The 27,015-nt window shown below is 45.7% G+C and overlaps 1 protein-coding gene across 1 annotated transcript in view; it reads right to left on the bottom strand.

Moving 5' to 3' along the window:
* Window positions 1-27,015, bottom strand: part of ANKRD55 (ankyrin repeat domain 55) — a gene marked incomplete at its 5' end in the record, with an annotated part of 92,239 nt that overhangs the window by 27,885 nt on the left and 37,339 nt on the right. The window contains 2 exons of the mRNA XM_080933857.1: window positions 8,121-8,249; window positions 20,343-20,403. Coding sequence (XP_080789983.1) covers window positions 8,121-8,249; window positions 20,343-20,403 — 190 coding nt within the window. The remainder of the gene's footprint in view (window positions 1-8,120; window positions 8,250-20,342; window positions 20,404-27,015) is intronic.

Raw genomic sequence — 27,015 nt, 5'->3', positions numbered from 1 at the left:
CAGAGGGCACTGATAGATAAGCCAAGCATAGAGATGATAGTGTCTTGGTGACACACAGCATTCTCACTAGCACTTGTATGGTATCGGCCAAAGGGAGGCTCAGACAGTGGGGATGAGGGAGGTCACAGAGACCGAGACACACTGAGAGAGAAGTAGCAATGCCCAGCTGGGTCCACAGGAGGAACAGAGAATGAATCCACATCAGTGGGGAGGCGGCTAAGCTAGAGAGTAATGATAGCACATAGAACCTGTTCTTAAGTTATTGGATTCCGCATTAGGATGCTACATGGGGCTGTGGGTTGTTTTGTTGTATTTACTTGCTCTGCATTTGTTGGAGGGTAATGACCCGTGGCCTTCATGTCCCCTGAAAACGATTGCAGTCGAGTTGTTTTCTATTTACCCCTTGTGAGGCGAGAGCACTGGAGGAGCCTGACTCAGAAGAAGGCTTATCAAGGAGAAAGATGATGTAACAGATAATAATAATGTTGCTATATATGAAAAAAAACAAAACCAAAATGATAGTATCTAGACTGAGGACTTGTTTTATCTTAGGTGTCTGTCATAGTTTTAAGAAGAATGCCCCCTAGAGGCTCATATATTGGAATGCTTGGTTCCTAGTTGGTGGGAATGTTTTGGAAGGATACAAAGGCGTGGCCTTGTTAGAGGAGGTGTGTCACTGGAGGTGGGTTTTGAGGCTTCAAAAGCCCATGGCTGGCGCAGTATCTCAGTCTCTGTCTTTCTCCATCTTTATCTCTGCCTGCTGCCTATGAATCAGGATATAAATTCTTAGCTAGTGCTTTAGAACCAAGCCTACCTGCCTGCTGTCATGGCCCCTTCCATCATGATCATGGGCTAAGCAAGCCCCTTCCCCATTTAATACTTTCTTTATAAGAATTGTCTGATCATGGTGTTTCATCACAGTGATAGAATAGTAACTAAGACAGTGTCCTTCGAAGGAGTTTCAGTAGGAGGCTGTAAGACTAGTTGGTTATCAGCTATGTCTAGGGACCTGTAATGGTCAATCTACAGTATCAAACCGGCTGTTTTAGAATCATCAAATGGCCATGGGAACACATCTCTGGGTGTGTCTGTGAAGGTGCTGCTGCAGAAATGTGAACAGATGGTAGCCTTACCCTGAGTGTGAGCAGCACCGTGCCAAGTGCTAGAGCTCCAGACTGTGTAACAAGGAGAAAGGGAGTTGAGGCCTGGAGTTCAACTGCTTCCTGATTGCGAACGCAGTGCAATCAGCGGTCTCCAGCTCCTGCCGCCATGCTTCCTCCCATGATGCACTGCATCCCCTCAAACTTAAAGCCACCAGTAACCCTTTCACCCTTCAATTGCCTTTGTCATAGCAACGAGGATAATAATTAGATGCAGAGTAGGTTGTATGGTGCCTTCCTTTTACAGGAAAGTCTGATACTCTTCCTGCCTTGAATGAGAGGATGTAAACACCAGTCCTCATGTGCTACTGAGCGTACAAAGGGAGGCCAGCATTTTAGTGTCTGTGCCAACGTCTCCTTAGTCACAGCTCCTTAAAGGTCTGAGTGCATATGACGTGTTAAAGCTGTAGTCAGACAAACTCGACTGGAACGGAGACGGTGAGTCTGCAGAATATGCGACCGACAACTCGCTCCAGGGTAACCAGTGAGGGAAAAAAGCACAATACCTCTGAACAGGTCTCAGTTAGCTCTTTTGGGGTCAGAGTCCCGAGTACTGTAATAAGACAGGGGAATGGAGAGAAAGCAAGTCCTGGGAAAGAAGAGTTGTAACTGACACCACATGGATGTGAGTGTCTAGGTAGCATGTTTGAAAAGACAGATGCAACCCAAAGCCCAAAATCTAAGTAACAATTATAACATGTTTCAAGACATATTTTATGCAAAAGACAAAATTATTTTTCTATATATTGGTAATGAACAAATAGAATTTGAAATTAGAAACAACTGTTTTGTATATAGTTCGTCTTTTATAAAACATATTCTGAAATTCAACTTCCAATATAATGTCAGCTCTCTGTCTCTCTCTGCCTTTCTCTGCCTCTCTTTGTCTCTATCTTTGTCTCTGACTCTCTGTGTATGTGTGTGTTTACGGGGAGGGAGGAGAAGGCAGGGAAAGAGAGATGGAGGGAGAGAGAAAGAGCTACAGTCAGAGAGAGAGAGAGAGAGAGAGAGAGAGAGAATGAATAAGCAGTGTATGCCTGTCTATGTGTACTGGTACACACTCATATGTATTAGTATGTGAGGGCCAGAGGTTGATGTTGACTGCCTTTTCCTGTCTACCTTGCTTTCAGGGCCTCTCATTGAACACGGAACAGTGAGCTCCAGGAATCCGCATGTCTCTGCCTCACAACACTAGGATTACAGGTGTATACCTTTATGCCTGCCATTTTATGTGGGTGTTGAGGATTCCCACTCAGGTCCACAGGTGCATAGCGATCCTTTTGTCTGCTGAGCCATCTCCCTGGTCCTCTGTCCCCTTGTAATTGTATTGAGCAGTGGACCATTTGTTTAAGAGGCAATTGGATCAGGCTGGTGGGGAGGAGCGTGTTCACACTTAGGAGGTAATCACTGAAGTTCTGAGAAGTCTACCCTGGCTACTCTGAGAGTGGGTTCTTAGAAAGTGGGTCAGTTTCCCTGTCTCCTGTCGCTTTGTATTCTCACACATATGGTGTGTTCTTCCTGTTTACCTTTTCTTCATGGAGCAGTATTTGGCTCTTGCCAAACACTAAGCATGTCCCGGCACCTACTCTTGAGCCCCCATACTATGAGCTAATGAAACGTCTTTTCCTGCGAAATGACCAAGTCGCCTTATTTCTGTCATAGGAAAATAAACCAGACTAAGAGAAGAACAGTGTCAGCTCGGAAACATGGCGTAGCAGTTATGGTCACTGCTCTTCCAGAGGACCTGGGTTTGATTCCTAGCGCCCGCATGGTGGCACAAAACTGTCATCCCTCTTCTGAACTCCAACAACAACAGGCATGTACACAATGCACAGACACACATGAACGCAAATCACCCATACACATTCTATTAAATGTCGTGTAGGTTAGCATCCTTAGCAGGAAACTCTTTAAACCAAGCAATTCTCCGATCTTGTTTGGGAAAAACTGTTGTCAAGATGCCTTTTTCTCTCAACTTGATCTTCAGACTCAGTATATTTCCAATAAATATTGATCAGCTGACCCTCGAGATTACACGAAGAGGTAAGTATCAAGAGACGACGACTCAATATTGAGAAAGAACAGTAAGGTGGAAGGACTATTATCCCACGTAAACACTTTCTATTAGCCACAGTTGTTAAGACACTATGGTATTGGCAAAGGGACAGAAAAAAAGGCCTTGAGAAAAGAACAGATGCCCCAGAAACAGACTCTATACATTATGTGAGTCAAACTTTGCCTTGTGACAAATACCTCAAATAAGCAACTTGGAGGAAGTTATCTGAGCTCATGTCTGCATGGGTTTTAGTCTATCTCACTACCCTTTGTACTTGGCTGGAGAAGGAACACAAGGCAGAGGCACCAGTGGGTTAGTGTCATCACAGGGAGCATGACCCTGCATGTCTGGAACAACACCGTCAGATTATCACAGACAGCAAGCATGGTGGTTTGAGTAGGAATGACCCCCAGAGACTCATGTATTTGAATGCTTGACCTAATAGTAGCACTATTAGGAGGTGTGGCCTTGCTATAGGAAGTGTGTTACTGTGGGGATGGGCTTTTGGGGTCTCAAAAGCTCAATTCAGTCTCTCCTTGCTGCCTCAGGATCAAGATACAGAACTATTGGCTCCTCCAGCACCACGTCTACCTGGATGCTGCCATGCTTCCTACCATGATGATAATGGACTGAATCTCCAAAACTTTAAGCCAGCCCCAATAACATGTTATCTTTATAAGAGTTGTGGTGGTCATTCTGTCTCTTCACAGCAATGAAACCCTAGCAAAGACTGTAGGTGACATCCTTCTGTCAGCCCCACAGTGGTATCCTCTAGACAGATAGGAGAATAGGAAAGAGGCAGTGACCATTGTAGCATACAAAGTTAGTTTGTGGGCCTGATGCTCCAAATCCTTACTGCTCTGGTTATTTGGGTCGAATACAAAAGCTTAATTATTTCCGAGCTTTGTAGTTTCAAATCTGATCTCATTGTACAGCCCCAAAGAAAAGCAAGACGCTGAGCAAAAGAATAAAGGACAATTGGAAGCAGCCTCATTCATGTGGAAACTCTTTCAAAACAGTGCAGTGCTGGTCCTGTCCAACAAGACACAGGCTACAGGATCCCAGTGCAGCAAGGACTCCCACTTCACTCCTCATCCTCCAAGTGTAAAGGGAAGAACACACACCCTGGGGATGTACTGTCAATACCAAGCATGTGGAAGGAAGAGGGAACAGTGGTCTTCCAGAGCCAGGATCCTTTGCACGTCGGCACAGTCGCCAACTGTCACCGAGTCACTGAAGAAAGCTGCCGACTCTTTTCTCAGGGAGATGAGCGCAAGCTCGGGGCAGCTCCACATAGGATGTCAGGTACCACCGGGGGGGGGGGGGTACTTGACTTTTTGTTACTCATTTGACTTCCTGGGACAGATATTTACAGATGCTCCAGAAAAATAACTATTGATCGACGGAGCAAACACATGAGGCACTTCCTGTGCACAGTCGTAGCCCAAGCGCATGCGCTGAAGATAAATGTAGATAAGGTATTGGTACCCATGTTAATGACAGCGACCCCCAATCCTAGCAGCACAGTTAATTCTGTGAGAGAAGGAAGGGGCTTTAACAATATTCAGGTCTGGGCTCCATCTTAGAACAGCTGAAGGAGAGAATCTAAGAGTCAGGCCTAAGCATCCATATCACAAGCTCTTTAGACGAGCCTGATTAAGTACGGCAGGTTGGGAGCACCGCCATCTACAGCGGGATCCGTGACAGCAGAGGTTGTTGGCCTTCCCAAGGCCTCGAACCTTCCCAATGCTTAGTACATGCTCATGCTGGAGTGGACCTGAGCCATACAATTGTTTTCATTGCTGCTTCCTCACTGATGTGAACAGGTTTTGCTACTGTTATGAACCTGAATGCCAACATCTGTGTTTTTTCATTGATCTTAGACAACCCCTGTGGAAAGGTCATCCTCCCAAGCCACAGGCTAAAAACTGCTGATTCGGAGAGTTAGAACCTTCAAGTACGACAACCAAGTCTCTGTGAAAGTTAGAGATGATAACACAGTGAGCTGCATAGGTTTGGGTGGTTCTCCTTAGATAAAATTTGGGCTGTCATGGAAACCAAGTGTGTTGCTCTGGCTTTAGCCAAACTGCCACCTAGAAGATAGCAGAGAGATGTCATCTCCAGAGGGACAGACTCAAAAGGTCTGGGATGGAGTTCGGGATTCTGCCATTGGGCGAGGCCTGCTGGGGGATTCATTCCAATTGAGGTGCTAACCTGTGGCTGGTGTCAATGTAAATATCACTTTTTTTTTTTACTCTTATAAAGGACAACATTTAATTGGGGCTGGCTTACAGGTTCAGAGGTTCAGTCCACTATCATAAAAGTGGAAACATGTCAGCATCCAGGCAGGCATGGTACATGAGGAGCTCACAGTTTTCTGTATCTTTGTCTGAAGGTTGCTGGCAGAATACTGGCTTCCTGGCAGCTAAAATGAGTGTCTTAAAACCCACGCCCACAGTGACACGCCTACTCCAACAGGGCCACAATAGTAGCTCCAATAGAGCTACTCCATGGGCTGAGTATTAGCATTTCCCCCTTTAAAATGCTGAGCCAGTTAGAGTCAGCTGTCAACGGCATGTGTGTCCTGAACGTCAGCCGGTGGAGTATTTTCTTCACTCCTTTACTCTTGGGGAGCGAAGTCATCACACCAGAGGATGATTGTTAGTGAGTGGCACTTAGTCTCAGAAGGGTAAGTTATTCCTGTACCTGGGACACTTTATTTCCTCAGGTGAACTGGGGAGGTGAGAGCCATACCCAAGCTCTGTGGATACAAGGCTGAGCCCAGAGCATCTATCCCTATCTATCTCTAGGCCTAGGCCTGGAAGCTTCTTCCCTCCATACAATCTGATCTTCTCTAAACCCGGGCCTTGATGGCTTCGGCTTCCAGCCCCATCTGCTCACCTAGACCCAGAGAGTTTCAGCCTCTGGGACTCACTGCTGAATAAACCACCCTTTCTAGTTCCTTCTGAACTCTGGCTGGCCGGTTCAACTCAGCTGTTCTGCGAACTCCTCTCCAAGATGAGTGATTCAAATTGGCTTCTCTGGGCTCCTGACTGCATGACTCTGCTTGGAAAGACTGCCTGTGAACTCCCGAACTAAACTGCTCCACAGTGAACCCTACTGAGCTCAATGAACTCCCCGCCACCCCCGCTCTTTAAGAGGCCTCTCTTTTCTGTTCACATCCCCATGACCCCCGCTCTTTAAGAGGCCTCTCTTTTCTGTTCAGATGAGATTTGGGAGTAACCCATCTCTGACTCATTCTGTCAAATCTTTCTCTGATTTGTCACTTTGTCTGCCCCTCAATTAGACATCATTGTTTGGGATTAAAGGTGTGTATTTCAGCCAGAAGGATTAAAGGTTTGTGTTGTGTCTGCACTCCAGCTGGGTCCTATCTTCGGATGTGGTCCATCCCCAGGGCAGCCATATTGCTGGATTAAAATTCATCTACAGGCTGGGATGGGGGAGGGGAAGCACATGATACATGTCTGTCAGAATTACCCAGGAGGAGAATTTTTCAAAGGACACACAGCCCGGAGGCAGGAATCAGAGCGCAAATGTACTGAGGGTGAAGACGTAGCAAATGCTTACTTCTCAGATACCATCCTCACCTAAGCTCAGAACCAACCGGCACAGGGAACTGCTTGGGTGCTGAACGAGATCTCATGGGACCATTGCCACAGCAGTGATCCCTAACTAGCCAGAGGCAGCTGCGAGGTGTCCCAGTTAAAGCTGGCAGGGAGCATGCAGGGCATATGATTAGATAATAAAAGTTTGTAGGTGCATGCCAGGACAGGTGGGCATGACCGAAACAAGCCCTGCTCACTTTGTAACGTTGCCCAGGGCTGGGTTCAGTACCCTGTGACTGAAGCCAAGTTTAGAGGCACAAAACCAGAGCAGTTTCCAAACCGCTTGTTTTCCCCTTACCTCAGGCACACGTGTGAGTCCCGAAACTCGCAGGTGCTACCCTGCCAACATGAAAACACCAAGTGAAACTGTATCTGGGTAGCAGAGATGACTCACGAGGCTACCCTGACTGGCCAATGGCAGGAAAGAGTAGCAGTGTGTGCATAGGCCTCGGAAGCCAAGGTTGCAGAAGGAAGCACCCGAAAGCTCTCCCAGAGGGTGGGAGCAGGCATAACTCCAGTCACTGGTGAGCCGCCATCCCGTTGGCTATCGGCTAGACTTCAGAGCTATTAGCTGCCTTCACTTTTTTATCTCAGCCTGTTTGACTTTCTCTGGACTGTAGCATTCACAGACCTGGTCTGCTATTTATGGCCATGTGACCTGAGGTGGCTCAACTCCCGTGACAGTGATGCAGGAGTGTGACTCATTGCTTTCCGCTGTCCTGTGCAAAAGTCAGGATCATCTGCAGCGGCTTAGCTGCGGAGGGTTGGGATGGAAGAGAGTCGGTGAGCTCTGGTCCAAAGACTGAAGGAATTTGCCTGGCAATCAATCCTCTGAGGGTTTCTGGAGGTCAATGGTAAACACTGAGTGTAAAGGGAGAACATTGTGTGTGTGTGTGTGTGTGTGTGTGTGTGTGTGTGTGTTTGTGTGCTTGTGTGTGTGTGTGTGTGCATGTGTGTGTGTTTGTGTGTGTGTGTGTGCATGTGTGTGTGTGTTTGTGTGTGTGTGTTTGTGTGTGTGTGTGTTTGTGTGTTTGTGTGTGTGTGTGTGTGTGTGTGTGTGTGTGTGTGTGTATGTGTGTGTGTGACTTGCCTTTTTGGAAATAAGAAGAGGGTAAAGGAGCAGAGACCGCCCTCCTTGTTCTATCATATTAATTTCAAATAAATATCAGTACAATCATGTAGGATCATTCCTACTTTCATGGTGGACCTGTGCAGAAATTAGTTAACATGGCTTTACATCACTTAAAACAGAGACAAGCTCACAGCCTGAGTTCTCACCTGGACGGCCCAGTGGAGAGCTGTTTTAAAGTCCTTGTCCACAAGGGTGGGGTCTGCCCCCTTCTTCAACAGCATTTGCGTGTGTTGAGGCCGGTTGTGGAAAGCTGCCCAATGGAGTGGTGTCATTCCCTGAAATATAATGGTCACGGGGACAGAAATGAACACAGGTTCCTAAGAGAACAAAGATACATTGTTCTGAAGGCCAGCAAGCCCTCTCTAGCACACCCATTGCTGTTGCTTCACTACTCCATTCATTCATTAAACACTTTTTTCAAGGGATAATTGATGATTAACTTTCTGCCACGTTCATAGTTGTTGAGGATACAAAACTGAGTATCAGAATCAGGGTGCCTGCCCTCATGGGGGTTGGGCTGTGGTAAAATAAAGGAAGACAGACAATAAATGCATAGGTAGGAGTCAGGGGATTTCCCTGCTCAGCAGTGGTCACACAGAGAATGAAAAGGGAGTAAAGTCTGTTCTAAGCAGGCTTCTGTGAGACAGACTGAAAGAAGAGGGATGTCAGCACCAAGCCACATAGCTGAGGATATACACAAGGGGACAACAATCATGGGATGCAATCCCCCAACAAGTCCTGCACACTGTGTGACCGCTGAGGTCCCAGTACCTAGAACAGAGACTGTGGGATGAATGAATAAACTAGAGAAGAGATGAAATCCAAGACAGGCTGACCCTGGGAGGGCAGTGGAAATACCAGTCTTGTATAAACCATTTGGATTATATTTTACGTCAGCGGAAACACAGTGGTGGGTTTCAAGTGGATGTTGGAATGATCCGATTTACACTGCTCTGAGCAAATCCTACCATGGAAGCTGGGAGAATGGAGCTAGCTTGTTGTACTTAATGGTCTGGGGGAGTGGGTCCTGCTCTGCTCCTCCGGGAGAAGGTAACTCCTCACACTGCAGGTCCCAGGGAAGGCTGCTCCTGGTGTGCTCTGCCTGGCCCAGAGGAGTTCAGGCTGGAAGGCGTGGGAACGAATCCCAGCAGGGTGCTGCCAGGGCTGCGAACTGTGGGCCAAGACTCAGGCCGGTGCTCAGATTATAGCCCTGCTAGCCAGGGCCATAAACCCCTGCCTGCCTGTTAGAAAAGTGAAGAGCCTGCGATAAGGCTCTGGGATAAAGCATTTACAGAGGACGAAGGAGTCAGGACCACAAAGGAGCCAGGACCGAGGAGAAGGTTTCAACATGTGTCTTTATTTTCGCGCGCTCTCTCCTTTGTTCTCTTCTCTTTTAAACAGCCCGGGATCCAACCACCAGATTCCCATACGTTTGCCTCTAAGACTGGCTATCGTTGTTTTTCTAATGCTACGTGTGTGTGTGTGTGTGTGTGTGTGTGTGTGTGTGTGTGTGTGTGTGTGTGCAGGGGAGGGACTTAGGGAGTGGCTGACTTGGCTAGAGTCTATGTCACTCTCTCCTGTGGACGTGGGGTTTGGGGCTTGCCTAGAGCCTTGTACATCTGCCCCATTGTGGTGCATCCAGGCAAAGTGGATTTGCAATTGGGAGTTCAGGAAGCACCTGCCGGTTGACAGTCTTTGGGGCTTCAACCGAACTCCACCTTTCACATTTCCAACTTCAGCCCTTCAAACAAACCCACAATCCCCTTTCTCTTTTTATACAGGAGAGGTGTCATCAAAACATTGGATTTCTAAGTTGGGGACAGTTTGGTACTGAACTAAAACCTGATCGGTGGTGATTTTGGCAATGTTGCTCATTTGCTGCTTTAGGAATTGGATGAGACAGGGTGCTAGGAGGAGCAGGGCTCCGGTATCTAGTATGGGGCCAAGGATGGGGAGAAGCCAAGCTACCAAGGCATTAGAGTAACAAGGGGAAAGGGTTGGGAGGACAAAGGATCTTTGAACAAAGCGATAGTCTTATGGTTATACAAATCAACATCGATATTGAACAATATTTGACTAATCTGGCTAGACATCATGTTTTCCTTGCTATCCCATAATTTCCGCACACTAGCTGAGTCTATCTGATGCAGCTCAGCCTCTCTGAGAACGGAAGGTCATATAGTTAAAGAGTGGTCTAATGGCAGGTGGTTTTATGCTGGGCAAGGCTGACCTCAAAGAAACAGTGGTGTCTGGAAGTATGACAGGAGAAGTGGCTGCTCCTTGGTCATTCCTCTCACCCGCATGAAAATGTTCAAAGTGAACTAATTTTAGGATTCCTGAGAAAGGGGCAAGGCATGGAGAAGCCATGGAGTTTCTCTTTTACAGTTACTCCTGCAGGACAGCATGAAGACAGGTAATAGTCCTGCTCTGCTGCATAGGATGAGCTGAGCACAGGTGACAGTTCTTGATCTAGTCACCCCAGAGTATTTGTTGATTCAGAAATTCATGAGTTCTTAAAAAAAAAGGATTCATTTATTTTCTATATATATGTACTTAAGTACACTGTAGCTGTCCTCAGACACAGCAGAAGAGGGCATCAGATCCCATCACAGATGGTTGTGAGCCACCATGTGGTTGCTGGGAATTGAACTCAAGACCTCTGGAAGAGCAGTCAGTACCCTTAACCACTGAGCCATCTCTCCAGCCTCCTCATAAGAGTTCTTAAAGCTACTGTCATACTTCATCCTCCAAACAACCTTCTGGAGTAAAGACTGTGGAAAATCCCTCCCCATGTTCTCAAGATATTTTTTTTCTTTTCCCAGGACACACAGTCAGACCATGTTCTAAGCTCTCTACACCTGGTTCCCAAACAGTTTCATATTTTAAATCTGTAATTTATGGTGCTTTTTCAGGTTTCAAGTTTCAAGTGTCCTCTAACGCTGAGCCTCTAGAGCTGTTCTTGGGGCTGCTTAACAAATTGATTCCATATGGAAAGGAATATTGACCTAGGGACGTTGGACTTGCCTACTTGATAAACTGCTGCATTTTCTCTTGGGATGCAGTCACTCCACACGTTTCTATAAATCTTCTTCATTTTCGGTTGGGACACTGGGATTGAAATTCCAAGCACAAGAAAACCAGACTTGTTTTATTTTATTTTTCATTGATGCCTCCTTCTCTGTGAAATCCTGTTTCAATCCTGTTTCAATCCTGCTTCAGTCACGATTGGTGGCCTCTTGTCTGCCTGTCGTAATCCCAGACGCTCTGAGCAGTGTGGGAGCATTGCAGGTGCTAAGAGAAGGCTACTTATTAAGTGACCGAATGACTTCTGTTCCTGATCACATCTCTTGATTTTTGTACAATTTGCCTTTGCTTTGTAACAGTTTGTATATTTTGTGTGTGTGGTATACGTTCATGCATGTGCTCATGTGTGCATGTGCATGCGGGTGAAAATGTATATGAATGTGAGTATATGTGGATGTAGAAGCTAGAGGTTGATATCTAGTGTCTTCCTGGGTTGTTCATTTTTGAAACAATTGAAGTTGGGGCTCACTAAATTGCTGGTAGGTGAGTTCCAGGGACCCACCTGTCTCTGCTTCCCTACTGCTAGGTTTACAATGTGCTTAGCTTTTTATGTGGTCCTAAATTTGGGTCCTTAAGACTATGCAGAAGGATTCTGATGGCCAAGCCACTTTCCTAGGCCCAGCTTTGCATTTTCATATACACGTAAGAAGAGAAGATGTCAAATTAATTCTCCATACAAGATGAACTTGTTTAATGATTGCTGTTACCAGCTTATCAGTCTATGCTTTTTTGGTGAGTGTTTCCAGAAGATCTCATTCTTAGAACTACTATTAACCATGGGGATGGCTCAGTTTGTGAAGTGCTTGTCTGGAGGCATGGTAACCTGAGTTTGGATCCCCAGCAGCTATATTAAAAAGCCAGCCTTAACGGCATGCATCTGTAACACCAATACTGGAGAGACGGATGTAGGAGGAGCCCAGGGCCTGCTGGCCAGTCAGTCTAGCTGAATTGGTGAGTCACAGGCTCACAGATGCTCGACTCAAAAACTAAGGTTAAGAGCAACTGAGAAAGACATCCAATATGGACCTGTAGCCTCCATATACACAAAAGCATGAACGTGTACACACACACACACACACACACACACACACACACACACACACGGAGATGTGTAATAACTATGACTATGTGGAGCTGTGACTTAAACACATGGGAATTCACTGTGAAAAATTGGTTGTAAATTAAACTGTAGTTATGCAAGGCTAGCAATTGTGTCTTACTCAGACTTGCTACATGGTAAGGATTATTCTTTTAAAACAATAAAAATCCAAATAAACAAAACAAACATCCTACATGTTTTGGTAAAGGAGTAGGGCAGTAAGAATGTTACTATGTTTTTAAAACATTCGTCAATTTTGTATGTGTGTTTGTGCGGGAGCACTTGCAGAAGTCATAGGACAGCTTGTAGCTTTGGGTTCTCCATTTTCCAGATAGGACTTAGGCTGCCTGACTTGTTGGCAAGCATTTTTTCCTGCTTAGCTATCTGGTCAACCCAAATGTTACCATTCTACACCTATGTGATACCAGAAAATATGTATGTATCAGCTCACTGAATTTTTACAGTGACCCCAAGTATAGGAGGTTTATAATCATTTTTAAAGTGAGGAGGCTGAAGTAGACTGGTTAAGCAATTTGCCTGAGACACTGGCGGAGTACTTGGTAAGGCTGGAATTGGAATCCTCATGTCTGTAGTTCTGAAGAAAAAAAGATCATCATCATATTGGTAGATTTCTGTGCTTGGAAATGAACTAGGGTGGGTAAGTTTTGTTGGGGGGGGGGAGAAGAGGAGGGGGATAGAGGGAGAGGGAGAGATCTTAGCTGATTTAAGTCTTGTCATTTCATGTAATGGTGGTTCTCAAGAGGATACAGGTTGTCTCCTATAGTTAGTAACACTTTAAAAATGACTCCTGGTCTCTCTCTTTTGAACACCGAGAGCGGTAGCGTCTCGTCTGTGTCCTGACCTCGAAGCCTAAGAGCAAAGCGGCGAGATGACGGACCGGTACACCATCCACAGCCAGCTGGAGCATCTGCAGTCCAAGTACATCGGCACGGGCCACGCCGACACCACCAAGTGGGAATGGCTTGTGAACCAGCACCGGGATTCCTACTGCTCCTACATGGGTCACTTCGACCTCCTCAACTACTTCGCCATTGCTGAGAATGAGAGCAAAGCGCGCGTGCGCTTCAACCTGATGGAGAAAATGCTGCAACCCAGCGGGCCGCCGGTGGACAAGCCCATCTGCCAGCTGTGGACCGATGCTCCTTACTCCTGCTTCTCGACCATTCTAAGTGTTGGGTGTCTCACCAGACCTGCTTTCCTGTGGACGATTCCGAACAAGTCATCGAGAGACTGTCAGGGCCCCTGCGAACTGTTCAGAAGGAGTGATCCCAGAGTCGGCAAGCGAGGGAAAAGACTGCACGGGAGTGGTGACCTATTCCGAGTCTGCTTTTCAATAGTTGATGACTTCTTGATTTTTAAAAAAATTATATATAAAGTTTAGAATTTGTTCTAAAAAAAAAAAAATGACTCCTTTGTTGTTGTTGTTGTTTTTGAGACAGCTTCTCTGTGTAGCCCTGGCTATCCTAGAACACACTCTGTAGACCAGGCTGGCCTCCAACCTGCCTCTGCCTCCAAGTGCTGGGATTAAGGGTGTTTGCCACTATTGCCCAGTTAAGGTTAATATTTTAAATGTAATTTTTACCCTGCTTTCATTGGTTAGAAAAGCAGTCAGGCATTACCAAGCCTTCATCTCCAGCAGAGCTCATGCTGAAAGAATAGTAACTAGCCACTTCTCATTTCCCCTTTTATACCGAGTTGGGATTAAAGGCGCGGACAATCATGCCTGGCTAGAAATAACTCTTTTTGACAACCAACTATGACTTGCCTTAACTTCCCTGAATACTGTCACATTGTAAACATTTGTAAACTTTCAGTCAAGAGAAATTTCCTGTTGCTTTAACTCCACCCCCAGCCGAGCTAATGAGAAATAAAAATAAATCCTTGTAGCTTTCAAAGCTTTCAATAGCTCATGGGGAAGCTGGGTAAGTCATTCAGGCAGCTGGGCAGCCACAGATATTGTGCAAGTGATCCTTGAGGAACGTTTTCCTACAACTGCTTCCTCTTCTTGTCGGTTTCTGTGAAGCCTGCAGGCAGTCCGGCTGTGCTGGTGAGAAGATGCTGGGACCATATACAGCCAGGCTTCACTCAGGCTTGGAAGCTGGTCTGCCTAAGCAGTGGTTAGACATCACAATGGAAATGTAAAACACAGAAATGTGTAAGCTGCCTATGGCCCCAGGCACACAGCAGGTGTTCAAGACCTGTTCTCTAGAAGTAGTGAATTCCAGTTTATCAAGGATCTCTTGGACTGGGGAAGTATGGAACTTGTTGGATGTGAGATGGCTACCCTCATCTGCTTTACCCACCATCTGTCTTCTCCGCTCCACTGAGGGTTTAGTTGGATCACAGAAACATTGAGGATGTGAAAACTGAGAAATCATAGACATGGTGCGAAGAAGACCCCAGATGGCCTCGGTGACAGTGGAATTCCATTTTTATGAAAAATAAACAAACATCAGTTCAAAGACTGGAAGGATACGTCCCATTAAGTTAGGAATATAAGCTCTCCAGAATGTGTTTCTTTGACATAGTGTGTCTTGAGGTTATCGCAGGACTCAGTGGCAGTTTTAGCTGGTGGTGCACAAGGTGGCTGTTGTGAATCGATGCTGATGAGTAACTGTGTCCTGAGTACAGGGCCTTCCATTGCAACTTCTGCTTAGCTGACAGGTACTGAAAGGATCTCAGATCTCCCTCTCTGACAACCATTGCTAATTTTTGTTTTTCTGAACCAGAAATCTGATTCATGTGAAGCAAATTTTCCACCTCTCCTTAACACTGAAGGACACGGCAATGCTGATGCGACCTCTTGAAGCACTTGGCTTGTCCTAGGTGGGCAGGGGTCAGAACAAAAGCAGGGAGCTGAGAGATGGGCAAAATGTCTCTACATCTCGAGGGGTCCAGAAATGCATGGACCTCTCCTTCGTTGACATTTAAAAACTGAACTAAAAAAAAAAAAAAGAGAACATGACTGCTCCTAGACACGAACTGAGAAGTTTTACTGTATATGAACTGGGCCATGGGAGGAGGGGAGAGAGATAGAGCAAGAGAAGAGAGATGGGGTGAGGCAGGAGTGTGCCAGGAGAACAACCAAGAGGCCAGGAAGTGGGGTGTCCAAAATGGCTGAGGTTATACAAGAAAGAGAAGCTGGGGGCAGGGAAGGGAAAGCCCCGCCCATGGAAGGCAGAAGTTTAGGGTAGGGGGCGGGGTGAGAGGTGCTGGGAGGAGCCACAGGTACTGAAAGCTAACCAGCTGGTGCTTTGATGTCTCAATAGGCACCTCAGCCATTTGTCCCTGGTTTTATTGAGACCTAACAAACAGTCACATAACATTAACAGTCACATGTGGGTGTTCCCCACGAAGTTATAGAGTATCCCTCAGAGGGGATTAGAAATGCACGATGAACTCTATTTTATTTCACTTCTATTTGGTAGAAACAAAAACCAAACCAAAGCAAACCTAAAACACCCCCCAAACTCTCACAGATAAAAGAAAGTTCAGTAAATTGAGTCCCCTATCTTTGCCTTAGAGTTTTCTAATCTAGAAAATCAGTTTAACATCTCAATGGCTAAATGTTACAATTGGAGACAAGTAACACAAATGTTTATATACATATACATACACATGTATACACACATATACACCACACAGCACACACATGCACCACATACGTATACACACACATACACACACCACACAAATATACACACAAGTATACAAGTATACACATATATACACACATGTATACACACACACACACACACACACACACACACACACACACACACACACACACTTTGATATCCACTACGTGTTAGTTACTGGGATAGAGTTGAGGAATACAAAGATGGAAGAGACATTATCCTCAGAAACCTATGGGGCTTGGGGATGGAGATAGAGGGAGTTGAGAACTCTTAAGCAGGAGTGACTTTACTGCACTTTAAAATATGGTAAATTTTAGTGTAAAGCTTTGGGGTATTTAGATGCTCTAACACTTGCCTTCTGTTAACCACCAAGCAAGATGTCTAGAGTCAGGGACTCTTTCTCCTGGTTTTGCTTTTGGGTGCACATTGGCAAGAGTTACGAAGTAGGAATGCAGAAAGTGAGATCATGTCCAGAGTCTCACATCTGCTTTTGCAAGTTAGATTTATTTTCTCAAAGTACTGTTATAACTAGTATTTGGATTATGACGCTGCTCCTAAAAAATATGCTAACATAAAATCGTGCGTAAGACCAACACTGCATCCTAAACGCCAGGCATAATGGTGCTTCTCTGTGTGATGCACTAAGAATTCTCACCCGGATACCAACAGCACATCTCCTGACCGGGCACTCTTCCTATGAAGTCTAAGATGAGGCAGGAGAGGCTAGGTTCCAGACATCCAGCAACTTGATAGTTCCCTCTCTGAACTAGACAAACCCCCCACTGATTTTTCTGAGTGCCTTTTAGGCTACCTACACAAAGGAACCTGACCCATCTAGTCTGTCCCACTGTGAAGACCTCTTCATTGTGAGTAGCTTCTAAAGAAGTCAACTTCACAATCAAACAGCATAGTAAGAATGAAACAGGAAAAAACAAGATTATCACTGGAATAAAGAGTTGAGAAGTGAAACCATGGACAAACAAGAAAATTTAGTCCTCTGTAATTAAGTTTCTGAGGGTAGATATGCATTCTTAAAAAAATAAAAGGAAGCAAAATCAATAACAGGCAAAAAAAACCCCACAGTCATCCTAATGAATTGTATTCACAAGTTTGTGAACATGGCACTGTGAATAGTTCAGCAAACTGAAAATATATTTTAAACCTAGCCAAGACGAAGGGGCCACATTCGGAATATATAAAACAAGAGAATGACAAGGAGCACTGTAGATTAATGAAAAGTGAATGCAAAGAGGCAGATGGTGAAAGAAGAAGAGTGTCAAATGCACGGACGACGCAGTCTTAAGTGAGGAGCGCAAATAACTGAGTGTAGCTCAACAACACTCGGAGAAGAGGCTACTTAGCCTATTGACGGAGCTATATAAATTAGAGTTTTGGGAAACAAATGGGCACTGTGTATTAAACTGAGAATGATTAAACCAGAAATGATTTTTCTAGAGAAATTCTTCTGTAAGGGACCCAAGGAGACTTGCATAAGATTGCATTTTTAGATTAATGATATGATGCTGGAAAAACTGGAGGCAACCTGAGCATCCATCCACAGAATGGCTAAATGGACCAAAGTGTTTTCCTAGTGTGGACCAGATTTCTATTCATGGACATGGACAGCCGAGAAAGTAAACTCGAAGAACAGCACAGAGCGTGATACCTTCTGTGTGGTGGTCTGTGGTTTCTGTGACTACATGAACACGGAGGTAGGTGAAGTGGTTACTTGGAGGCCCAGGTGGTTGGCTGGAATGAGTGAGGTGCTTTCTAATATTACATGTAGCACTAACGTTACAGAATAGAAAAAAACATGATTATATAAAAACTGAACCCCAGAAGAACTGTTGCATGTCATGAACTCATATAGGACAATTTCTAAAATGATACCCATTTTCTTGACATAAGAGCATCACATTCTAGTTTTAGAATTTTCTCAGAGATTGAGCTTTCCCCTTCGCTCTTTTCATGATTGTTCCCATCTGTGGGCTTCACATCCATGGATTCAACCAAATGAGGACTGAGAATATTTGTGGAGACCAGAACTATCTTAATCACACACAGACTTCTTGTCATTAAACGGTGTGTTCGGTCTCACAACCATCGCACATTGCTTTCAATCCTTAGGGATGTATTGGCAGCACTTTCGAGATCTGATGTCTGAGAATAACAATGGTGTAAGTTACTGGCAAAAACGACACTGTTTTATCGATGACACTCAAACTTCTGATTTTCAGTATCCTAAAGAGAGCATAGGGCTAGTTCCCCATAAGTACAGAGAGCTGACCCTATATGAAATTTACACGTGTTCATATAGATGCACACAGTATGGAAAACACAAATTTAGAAACATGAATGGAACCGTTATGTGCAACTTAAAAACCATTCTGTGTGACTTGGAATAAGCCCGTGAGCCCGCCTCCAAGAAGCCCTGATAAGAAACACAAACAAGTTCTAAGGTGTTAATGGACTGGCCACGCAATACCACAGAGTGGCAAAGTGATGCTAGTGAACTAGCCCCAAGCTCTGGGATCTTAATGCCATGCTCCCAAGACAGGGCTTCTATAGCTTCTGTGTCAATGACATGCATCATCAGAGGACCTGAGACCGTTCTCTGTGTGTAGCCCTGGCTCCAGTAACCTTTGAACTTCTGGCACTGTTGCTGAACTCCCACATGTCTGCCCAACTGTTAGCACTAGCCTCTGGCCAAGACCTTCTACAACCTCCACCAGCGCCACCCACAAATGAAGGACGTTACTATGGAGGTGGGTTGAGCTGGCAAAGCTCCTGAAGTGTCCTCACCTTAGAAAAATGCCCTGTTGAATCCTTCAGCAATGTTTCCTGCCCAACCAACTGTTCCTTGCTCGGTGAGATGTATTATAAGGTTGTGAATAAACCAAGCTAATTCTGAAAGACAAATTTTGTGTGGACATCCTAATTGCCAAGCACCTCACAGCCCACAGACTACACTGTTTACAACAGAAAAGCTAATCAGAGGGAGGTTTCGTTTGGATGCAGACCTGCTGAGACACTGGTTTAAGAGGAGACTGTGACATTGGATAAAACATATCACCTTTAAGACTGCTGTTTTCTGAGCTTAGAATTCTGTTGGTCAAAACACTGCTGTGATATCGAGAAAAAGTTTTGTTGTTGTTGTTGTTTTGAGAGGATCTCTCTAGGTAGTCCTGGCTGTCCTGGAGTTTGATTTATAGACCAGGCTGGTCTCGAACTCACAGAGATCCTCCTGTATCTAACTTCTGAGTTATCCTGGGATTAAAGGTATGCACCACTATGCCCCTCAGTTTTTTAAGCAGAGATCACTTTGAGGAAGAACCAGACGTCTTTTAAAGATCTGTGTTCACCTCGGCTTCCGTGGGCAGAGCAGGGGGGTGAGGAATTATGATTTCTTTAACCTCAAAGTAGCCAGAGTGGCAGGTCTGCAAGTGGAGTCTGGCTTTAGAATATGAATGGCTGAGTCTCCTGATGCCTAAATTAGACCCTCTTTGAGGGTGAGGCTGGGACTGATGTAGGGTAAGATGTTGGTAGCTTGCTTAGGGTTTAGACATCCCCAGTGTGCTGACACAGTACTCTGCCTCACACGTGGGCACAGACCGATCAGTACACCCATCTCAACTCTGATTCTCCTTTTCAAAGCAGAAGTCTAAAAAGGGGCATTCCTGTCCTCTGAGGTTTGTGGAGTGTGCACAGTGTGTGACCCACAAGTCAGGAAGATGTTCAATCTCAAACCCAAGTTTTGAACGGGGGCTTTTGGGTGTGGGCATCAGGATGGTCAGTGTGAGGCCTTTGATGACAGGCTTAAGACAGATGGGGCATAGATGTAAACCAGGAGGAAGCTCTGAGGGGCTGACTGCTAACTCAATGTCTGTGACCAGCTGGGTCTATCACAACCAGTGCAGTGTGAATCTTGTGTGTGCATGTCTTTAGACCAGGTTTTTCTCAATATTACCAATCTTTCTCACTCAAGAGTATCCTAGCCAAGCATGTGTTTATATAGAAAGCCTGCTAAGAGCCCAGGTCTCTCCGTTGGAATTGGGATGCTTGTAGTAGAAATCTATTGGCTAGTGAAAACAACCTGACCTCAAACAACTTGACATAGCTATAATAAACAGCTAGACCAAACCCCCTAGCTGCTGGGGCAGCGCTGACAGGTCTGACCTGGCACTCTGTTCAAAGATGAAGAATGACAACTTGGAAGCCTTCTGCATGGCTGCCTTAGCAATACGAAGAAAAAGTCATGATGAACATGGACTAGCAATGCTGACCTAGAACTATTCTGTCTGTCCGTCCTAACTGGGAAAAAAGAATCTGAAGCCATGGCTTATTACTTACGTTTGGGGGACAGGAGACAGGAGAGAGAATGCCCAGAGGGAAAGAGCACAATTTCAGTCATATAATTAATGCCTAATAACTCTACCTCTCCGTGGTAGAACCTGCTCACACCCAGCACGCTAGAGTTCTGCGGGAGCAGAGAACAAGCAGAATGTGGCTGGGGACAGCCGACTGACCTCCGTGTCCTGGTGGTTGATCTCACTGAGGCTGGACTGCTGCAGCAGGACTATGAGGAGCCTGTTGGGAAGAACAGATCGGGTCAACAGCCCTGACGGCCATGAGTGCTTAGGATGAAGGGGCCTTAAAGCATGCCACCAGGAATGGAGTTGCAAGCCTCCGAATAAAATGAGGCTCGCCCCATCGAGCCAAGAAAAGGTGCATGGGAAGCCGTTAGCGTGGAAAACAGAGGAGCATGTCTGTCTTCATCTCGGTGCTCCTGGGGACTGAGGCGAGGCAAGACAGGAAGCCTTCAGCCTCACTCTCTGTCACCTGTGTAGTACTTCAGTAGCCAGTCATGTGCTGCCTGGCGTTTATTCCCTGTGCATAAACATACACAGTGCTTGCATTCACGCACACTGGTAAAACAGGGACATCTGAGCAGGCGGTGACAGGACACGAGCAACAACAGTCAGTGAGTCTCAAGTTCAACTTCACTGCCCCGAACTTGGTTGTCTGAGGTCAACATTTCCTCCATGAGATACAGGCGGTGGGGGCGCTGGTTCTAGGGCCAGGCTCTGGAGCCAGACTGTCTGGGTTCACATGTCAGCCCTGCCAAACTCTGTGCTCTGAGCCAAGTTGCTTACCGTCTTTCTGCCTAAGCTTCCTGTCTTCGGGGGCAGTAGGTCCTGGTCTCACAGCTCAGTGAGGGGACTGAGATAATAAGTCTACAGCACAGAGAATACGTCTGAGAGACAAGAGTGTTATTTCCAGAAACATTAATTCTAAATTTTGAAGCCTTGGGCCCCCCTGAACCTCCAGAGAGATTTTTAAAAATCACAAACAGCGGGTCTGGACTCTGGAGCTCAGAGAAGCCTAGTTGAAACAGTTGAAAAGCACCCTTTCAGGCCAGTCTGGTAAACAGCCCTGTTTGGAAACCATTGAGAAGGTGCTGGTGTCTGGTCAGTGAACTCCGATGACGAGGGCTGAGAACACGGAGGCAGCAAAGAGGTTCAAATGATTTTTATAAGAATTATTTGGAAAATGAAGCTGTTTAGTTTTATTCTCCAATCCACTTTTCTTCTCTCTGTGTACGTCCTATGTGTGTACACGTTTATGTACATGCATGTGTGTGCATGCATGCATGTGTTTGTGTATGTGTATGTATATGTGTAGTATGTGTGTGTACATGTGTGCATGCATGTACATGTGTATGTGGTATGTGTGTGTACATGTATATGTGTGTGTACATGTGTGCATGTGTGTGCATGTGTATGTGGTGTGTGTATGTGTGGCATGTGTATGTCTATGTGTAGTATGTGTATGTATGTGTACATGTGTGTACATGTGTGTTCATGTGTATGTATGTGTGTGTACATGTGTGCATGTGAGTGTGTGTATTGTATAGGACAGAAGTGGATATTAGGTGTCTCCCTTAGTTGCTGTTCCTTTTTTTCTTTTCTTTTTTTGATGGGTTTCTCACTGAGTCCGGAGCTCACTGAATGTCCAGACTGCCCTTGTCAGTTATCCCTGGAGTTTCTGTTGTCTGTCTCCTCATCCCCAGTTGGGTTGTAGATTTCAGTTGGCATGATTTCTGTGTCCTAGGATTCACTCTTGGGTCTCTGTGCCTCCATCTTCCCAGGCCTTCCATCCAGTTTTCACTCCTCTCAGCTTACTTAGATGGCATCTCGAACCCTAAGATTAAGTTACGACCAACAAGAGAGAAAAGAATGCTGGGCCAATCATACTGTCTTTGTGCAAGGAGAGTTTGAATAGGGATGAGGTCATCCTTATTCCCTATAAACGTAACATGGCTTGTGAAGCCTGGGTTTGAATCTAGTTTCTTCTACTGTCTTTGGGGGAGCTAAGCTGCTGCTGGAGCTTAATTCCTGCCTCATTGCCGAGTGACCTTCCTACGTATAACATCAGTGGAGCGAAGGGCCCAGTGGCTGCAGCGGGCTGAGAATTCCTTGCACAGAGATTTGTAGGAATGGGCTAAGACTGTGAGCAGAGCATCGCTTTTTTTCAACTTCTGTGTTCCACGCTCATTCCTTTATCGGATAGGAAGTCACTATAAAAATAATTGAACTTTTCTCTAATTGTCTCGCCTCTGGGTTTATTTTCCATTCTGGTTGCTTTATGGGTGGAAGTGAGGCTGAGCTGGTGACTGTTCCTCTCTGTGTCTCTCTCTAGTGGCCACTTTAAATCTCCAGGGTCCCTTTGTTTGCAGTGGTTGCAGAAGTGGAGGGGAATCAAGAGAGGAGCTGAGCAGTGGTTCTCAACCTTCCCAACGCTGCGGCCCTTTAGCACAGTTCCTCACGCTGTGGTTCCCCAACCATAAAATTATTTTTGTTGCTGCTTCGTAACTGTAAATATGCTACTGTTGTGGATCGTAATGTAAATATTTGATGTGCAGGATATCTAAAAATGTGACCCCAAAGGGGTCACATCCCACAGGTTGAGAATTGACTGAGCTAGGGCAGTGTTCCTCTCTCAGCTAGCCCCAGGTCGAGTGTCCCCTCTGCACTCAGACAGGTTTTCCTTTGTGGACCCAATAGAGAGAAATGGCTCCCAGGAAAGTGAGGCACAGGGAAGATTGGAATAGGGGTGAACAGAGAAAGATGGGTGGGTCCCAGGGCTGTGGGATGAATTCCTTTCACCATGGGCTTCTCACATTCCTTCTCTCTGTAATCCCTGGCCCTGGGGTTAACCAAATCTCCACACCTATGATTTGGCTGTTTAGTTAGTGGGAGCACCTCTGGAGGAGAGACAAATCAGATTAACTTTTAGAAATGATTTCTTGCCCCCTTTAGATTAGGGGGTGGTCAACTTTTTCCGTTCTTTTGAAGAACGTAAGTTTTTTTGTTGTTGTTTTGTTTCTGTTGTAGTATCTTGCCATGTACCCAGAGCCGGCTTTGAACTCCTCAGTAGCATAGGCTGGCATCCAAACTGTGGTTCTTCTCCCTCAGCTTAGGATAATAGGCATGGGCCACCCTGCAGGTGAATAGAGAGAACCACAGTCTCTGGCCAGTGTCACTGGATTTTCCTTGGTTGCTACCCTCTGCCTTCTCTGTCTGATGGGCCAACCTATGCTCTTCAACAACTTAAATTTATAAGTCTTCAAGACTCATTGGTCTTCAAAGCTGGACACATCCAGATGAAGAACTCCCCCCTTCTTCCTTTCCCTCTCCCTCTCCCTCCCTCCCTCCCTCCTCCACCCATCCCTCCCTCCCTCCCTCTCCCTCCCTCCCTCCCTCCCTCCCTCCCTCCCTCCCTCCCTCTCTCTCTCTCTCTCTCTCTCTCTCTCTCTCAATGATTCCTTGTCCCCTTTAGATTAATGGGTGGTACATTTTTTCTACTCTTGCAGAATGTAAGTTTTTTGGTGTGTGTGTGTGTGTGTGTGTGTGTGTGTGTGTGTGTGTGTGTTGGGGTGTTTTGTTGTAGTTTGTTTGTTTTTTAGTATTTTGTCATGTATTTCTGGCTGGCTTTGAACTTGAAGATAGCATAGGTCACATTTCTCTCTCTCTTTCTCTCCTCAAAACTCACCATACTGCTGGCTAAAGCTACCACATAGCATTCCTGTGATTCAGCCTGAACTAAAAACTAGATATTCCCTGTGAAGCCTGGCGGCCCCTTGCTGTTCTGTGGTGTGGAGGTAAACTGGCTTGGTCTCCATCTGCCTCAGCTCTGAAACACTTGAGGGCTTCTATCTTGTTCTCCTACAACTCCAGCATGTGGCCAGAAACACTTCTTCCACCATTCCTGCTGGAACCCATTCAAACTGCCCTAGGACCTCAGAGCAGCAGCTCCAGGACACCACATACCAGGGCAGCAAACAAGGATGCCCAGCAGGTGCCTTCCCTCCCCCAGGGCCATGACTGGTTAATGAGAGCACAGAGGACTGCTGGGAGAATCCATGCTTCCTGCCAACTGTCCAGGGGCCGTGGACAAGTTATAACATTCTCATGTCTCATCTGTGTGCTGCATTCTGCCCTTGGCCTACAGAGAGATCCAGGTTCTCTGCTTTGCCTCTCCAAGTGTACAGTGTAGAGCATACCTTCTAATTCCTCAGGACTCGCCATAATTTTAAATGCGCCAATGCTCATGAAGCACTGAGGAGCACTCTCATGTGGCCACACCTAACTTTTCTATATTGACTCATTTAAAAAAAAATCGCTGGGTCTTGTCTTTTCTGCGTCCTCTCTGGCCACCGTCAGGTGAATCAGGTGGCAGCAGGAATCAGCTAGTAGGGGCAGCTAACCTCTGCAATCTTTTCTGTTTCGTTAGACCCCTCATACTCCCAGCCTTGCAGCTCAGTGATGGCAGTGGGTGGAGATAGTCCTGCCAAGCCAGCCGTCTCTCCTTCCTGTCCCTAACGCCATCTGCATGCAAGAGCATGCTATAATGGAGTATCCACACCAGCTTACAGCATTAGTAACTTACAGGATCCCAAGGTAGGGAGGCTGGAAACCCTTTGGATGTAGTCAAGAGAGACAAAAAGACACAGAAATGTGGGGCAGGGTGGGGGTGGGTGAAAAAGAAAGAAAAGAAAAAAATCAGCCTGTTACCATGGAGACCATGAAGAAGTCCTTCAGAGCCTGGTGGCTTCTTCCAGAGGAAACTGCTTCTGCCTTTCAGGGCTAGCGCCTACGGGGCTGTACAAACACAATTCTGTCTCTTTGGGGCTTTGTTCTAAGGATCCTGTTCCCTCTTTTATTGAGACAATGGTACAAGTTCAAGGGCGCTGAAAAGGAGAAAACTTGGACCTTTTGAAAAGCAGAAAGCTCAGAGCTCTCTGAGCTCCTTTTTCTTCATCAGGCGAATGTATAAACCATTTATCCCGGTGTCTGCTCCAATCCCCACTGCCCTGGGGCTTAGCTGAGGATGTGAATCCAAACCAATCAGAGAACCTGAATTTCTCTGTAAGCTGAAGGCAGAAAGCAAGCATCCCTCTGGACTGTTTAAAAGCAGCTTCAGTCTGAGGCTTTCCTGTATAGCCTCCAGTGAGTTCACATGGGAGGAGCTTGCTGTTTGCAAACCTAAAGGTCAGCAGATTTTTAAGCCAGTGTAAACAGCTTTTCACAAGGTCTCTGGGCCGGTGGCTGTTCATACTGCTTACTAATAAGAAAATACAGATGTGCTCACAAGTTGCAAAGGGAGTTTCTGGTGGAGTTGAATAGCCTGAATTCAATTATGCAGTCCCAAAGTAGTCTGTTTCCTTGAGTCTACACAAAGTGCAGTGAATGTTTCTTTCCCAGCATCCTTTGCAGTGAACACCCGATCACTTGCACGATGCTACAGAGCTATGTGTACAAACAGCGGTGTGTTTGTACACACCAATTGCAGACCTGCATGTGCCAAGATGGGAACTGGTGGAGTGGCAATAAGGGGTTCCATTCATTATTGCCAGCATGCGGATTCATTATTGCTAGCATGTGGATTCATTATTGCTAACATGTGGTATTCACGTCTGTCTAGAGTCTCACTGGGCATTAACGCTTTCTGAACACAAGGCACTAGGTACTATGGTTCATATATTTTCTTCTTATCCCACCTTCCTTCTTTTAAGAAAAGAAGTGCATTCCCCTTTCTTCCTAGGAAAGGAACTCATCTGCCTTGACATATTAACTTATCCTAGACAAAGGGGTTGGTCAGATGAGGCCAGATTCAAGTTCAGCCTGACTCCCAGTCACTTTTGACCTCAACCCAACAAGGGGAGTAAAGAAATTAGCCAGAGAAAATGGACAGAAGATGGGCAGAAAAGACTTCAGTCTGGTGTGTGTCACAGGCAGGTTTCAAGCTGAGGTTTGAACTTCCTAAGCACAGAAAGCAAGTCACGGGACCATAAACCACAGAGTTCCTATAATACATATTCCAACTGTTTTCTCTGGAGCAGAGCCAGCCCTCCCTTAGTAAAACTTCTATTCTGTGGTTTTCTATATAGGATTTTTGGAGATGTTGTAATGAATAAAATATGATCTAATTGTGAGCCAGTAAAATTTTTAAGACTGTTTCTCATAAGGCCTAGCAACACAGGCCAAGGGCTTGCTGATAGAATATGACCATTACTCTGAAATAAACCCTGTAAGGCACATGAAGGTGGCTCTCAGAAGGACAGCAGACCCATCAGGCAGGTTTCCCTCGTGCATGTCAGTTAGTTAACTTTCCAACTGTCACAGTTCTTCACCTGCAAAGTGAGGACACAAGTGTGACTCTGGATAAAAGAGCCGTGCTCTAAGTGAGTCAGAATGGAGAAAGCTCTAAGGATTTTGCTCAGAGCACGCTTATAATAACATAACCTCACCAACATGATCTTCATCTTCTTCATCACTACTATTACTTACAGTTAATTTAACCCAGATCTAAGAGCTTGCTAAACCTGTCTATGTATAGGCTGGTGAGATGGCTCAGTGGATGTTTCCTTCCAAGTCAGACAACCTAAGTTTGATCTTTGGAACTCAGAAGGCTAAAGAAGAGAACTTCTGAAAGTTACCCTCTGACTCACCGTGTCAGCCACCGTGTGCACATGTGTGCATACACACACAAAATAAATGAATGAATGCCTTTATTCTAAAGGTTGTGTTCATTTAAGAAACTAGGCTCACGTGCCCTGATGAAAGAGACTCTTCTTCTCCAGTGTGGCTGAGACACTGGAAGACGCCTACAGAGTCAGACATGGTCTGTTTCCTTAGA

The sequence above is a fragment of the Micromys minutus genome (assembly GCF_963924665.1).
Source record: "Micromys minutus genome assembly, chromosome: 20".
Taxonomy (NCBI): domain Eukaryota; kingdom Metazoa; phylum Chordata; class Mammalia; order Rodentia; family Muridae; genus Micromys; species Micromys minutus.
This window is presented reverse-complemented; position numbering and strand designations above follow the sequence as displayed.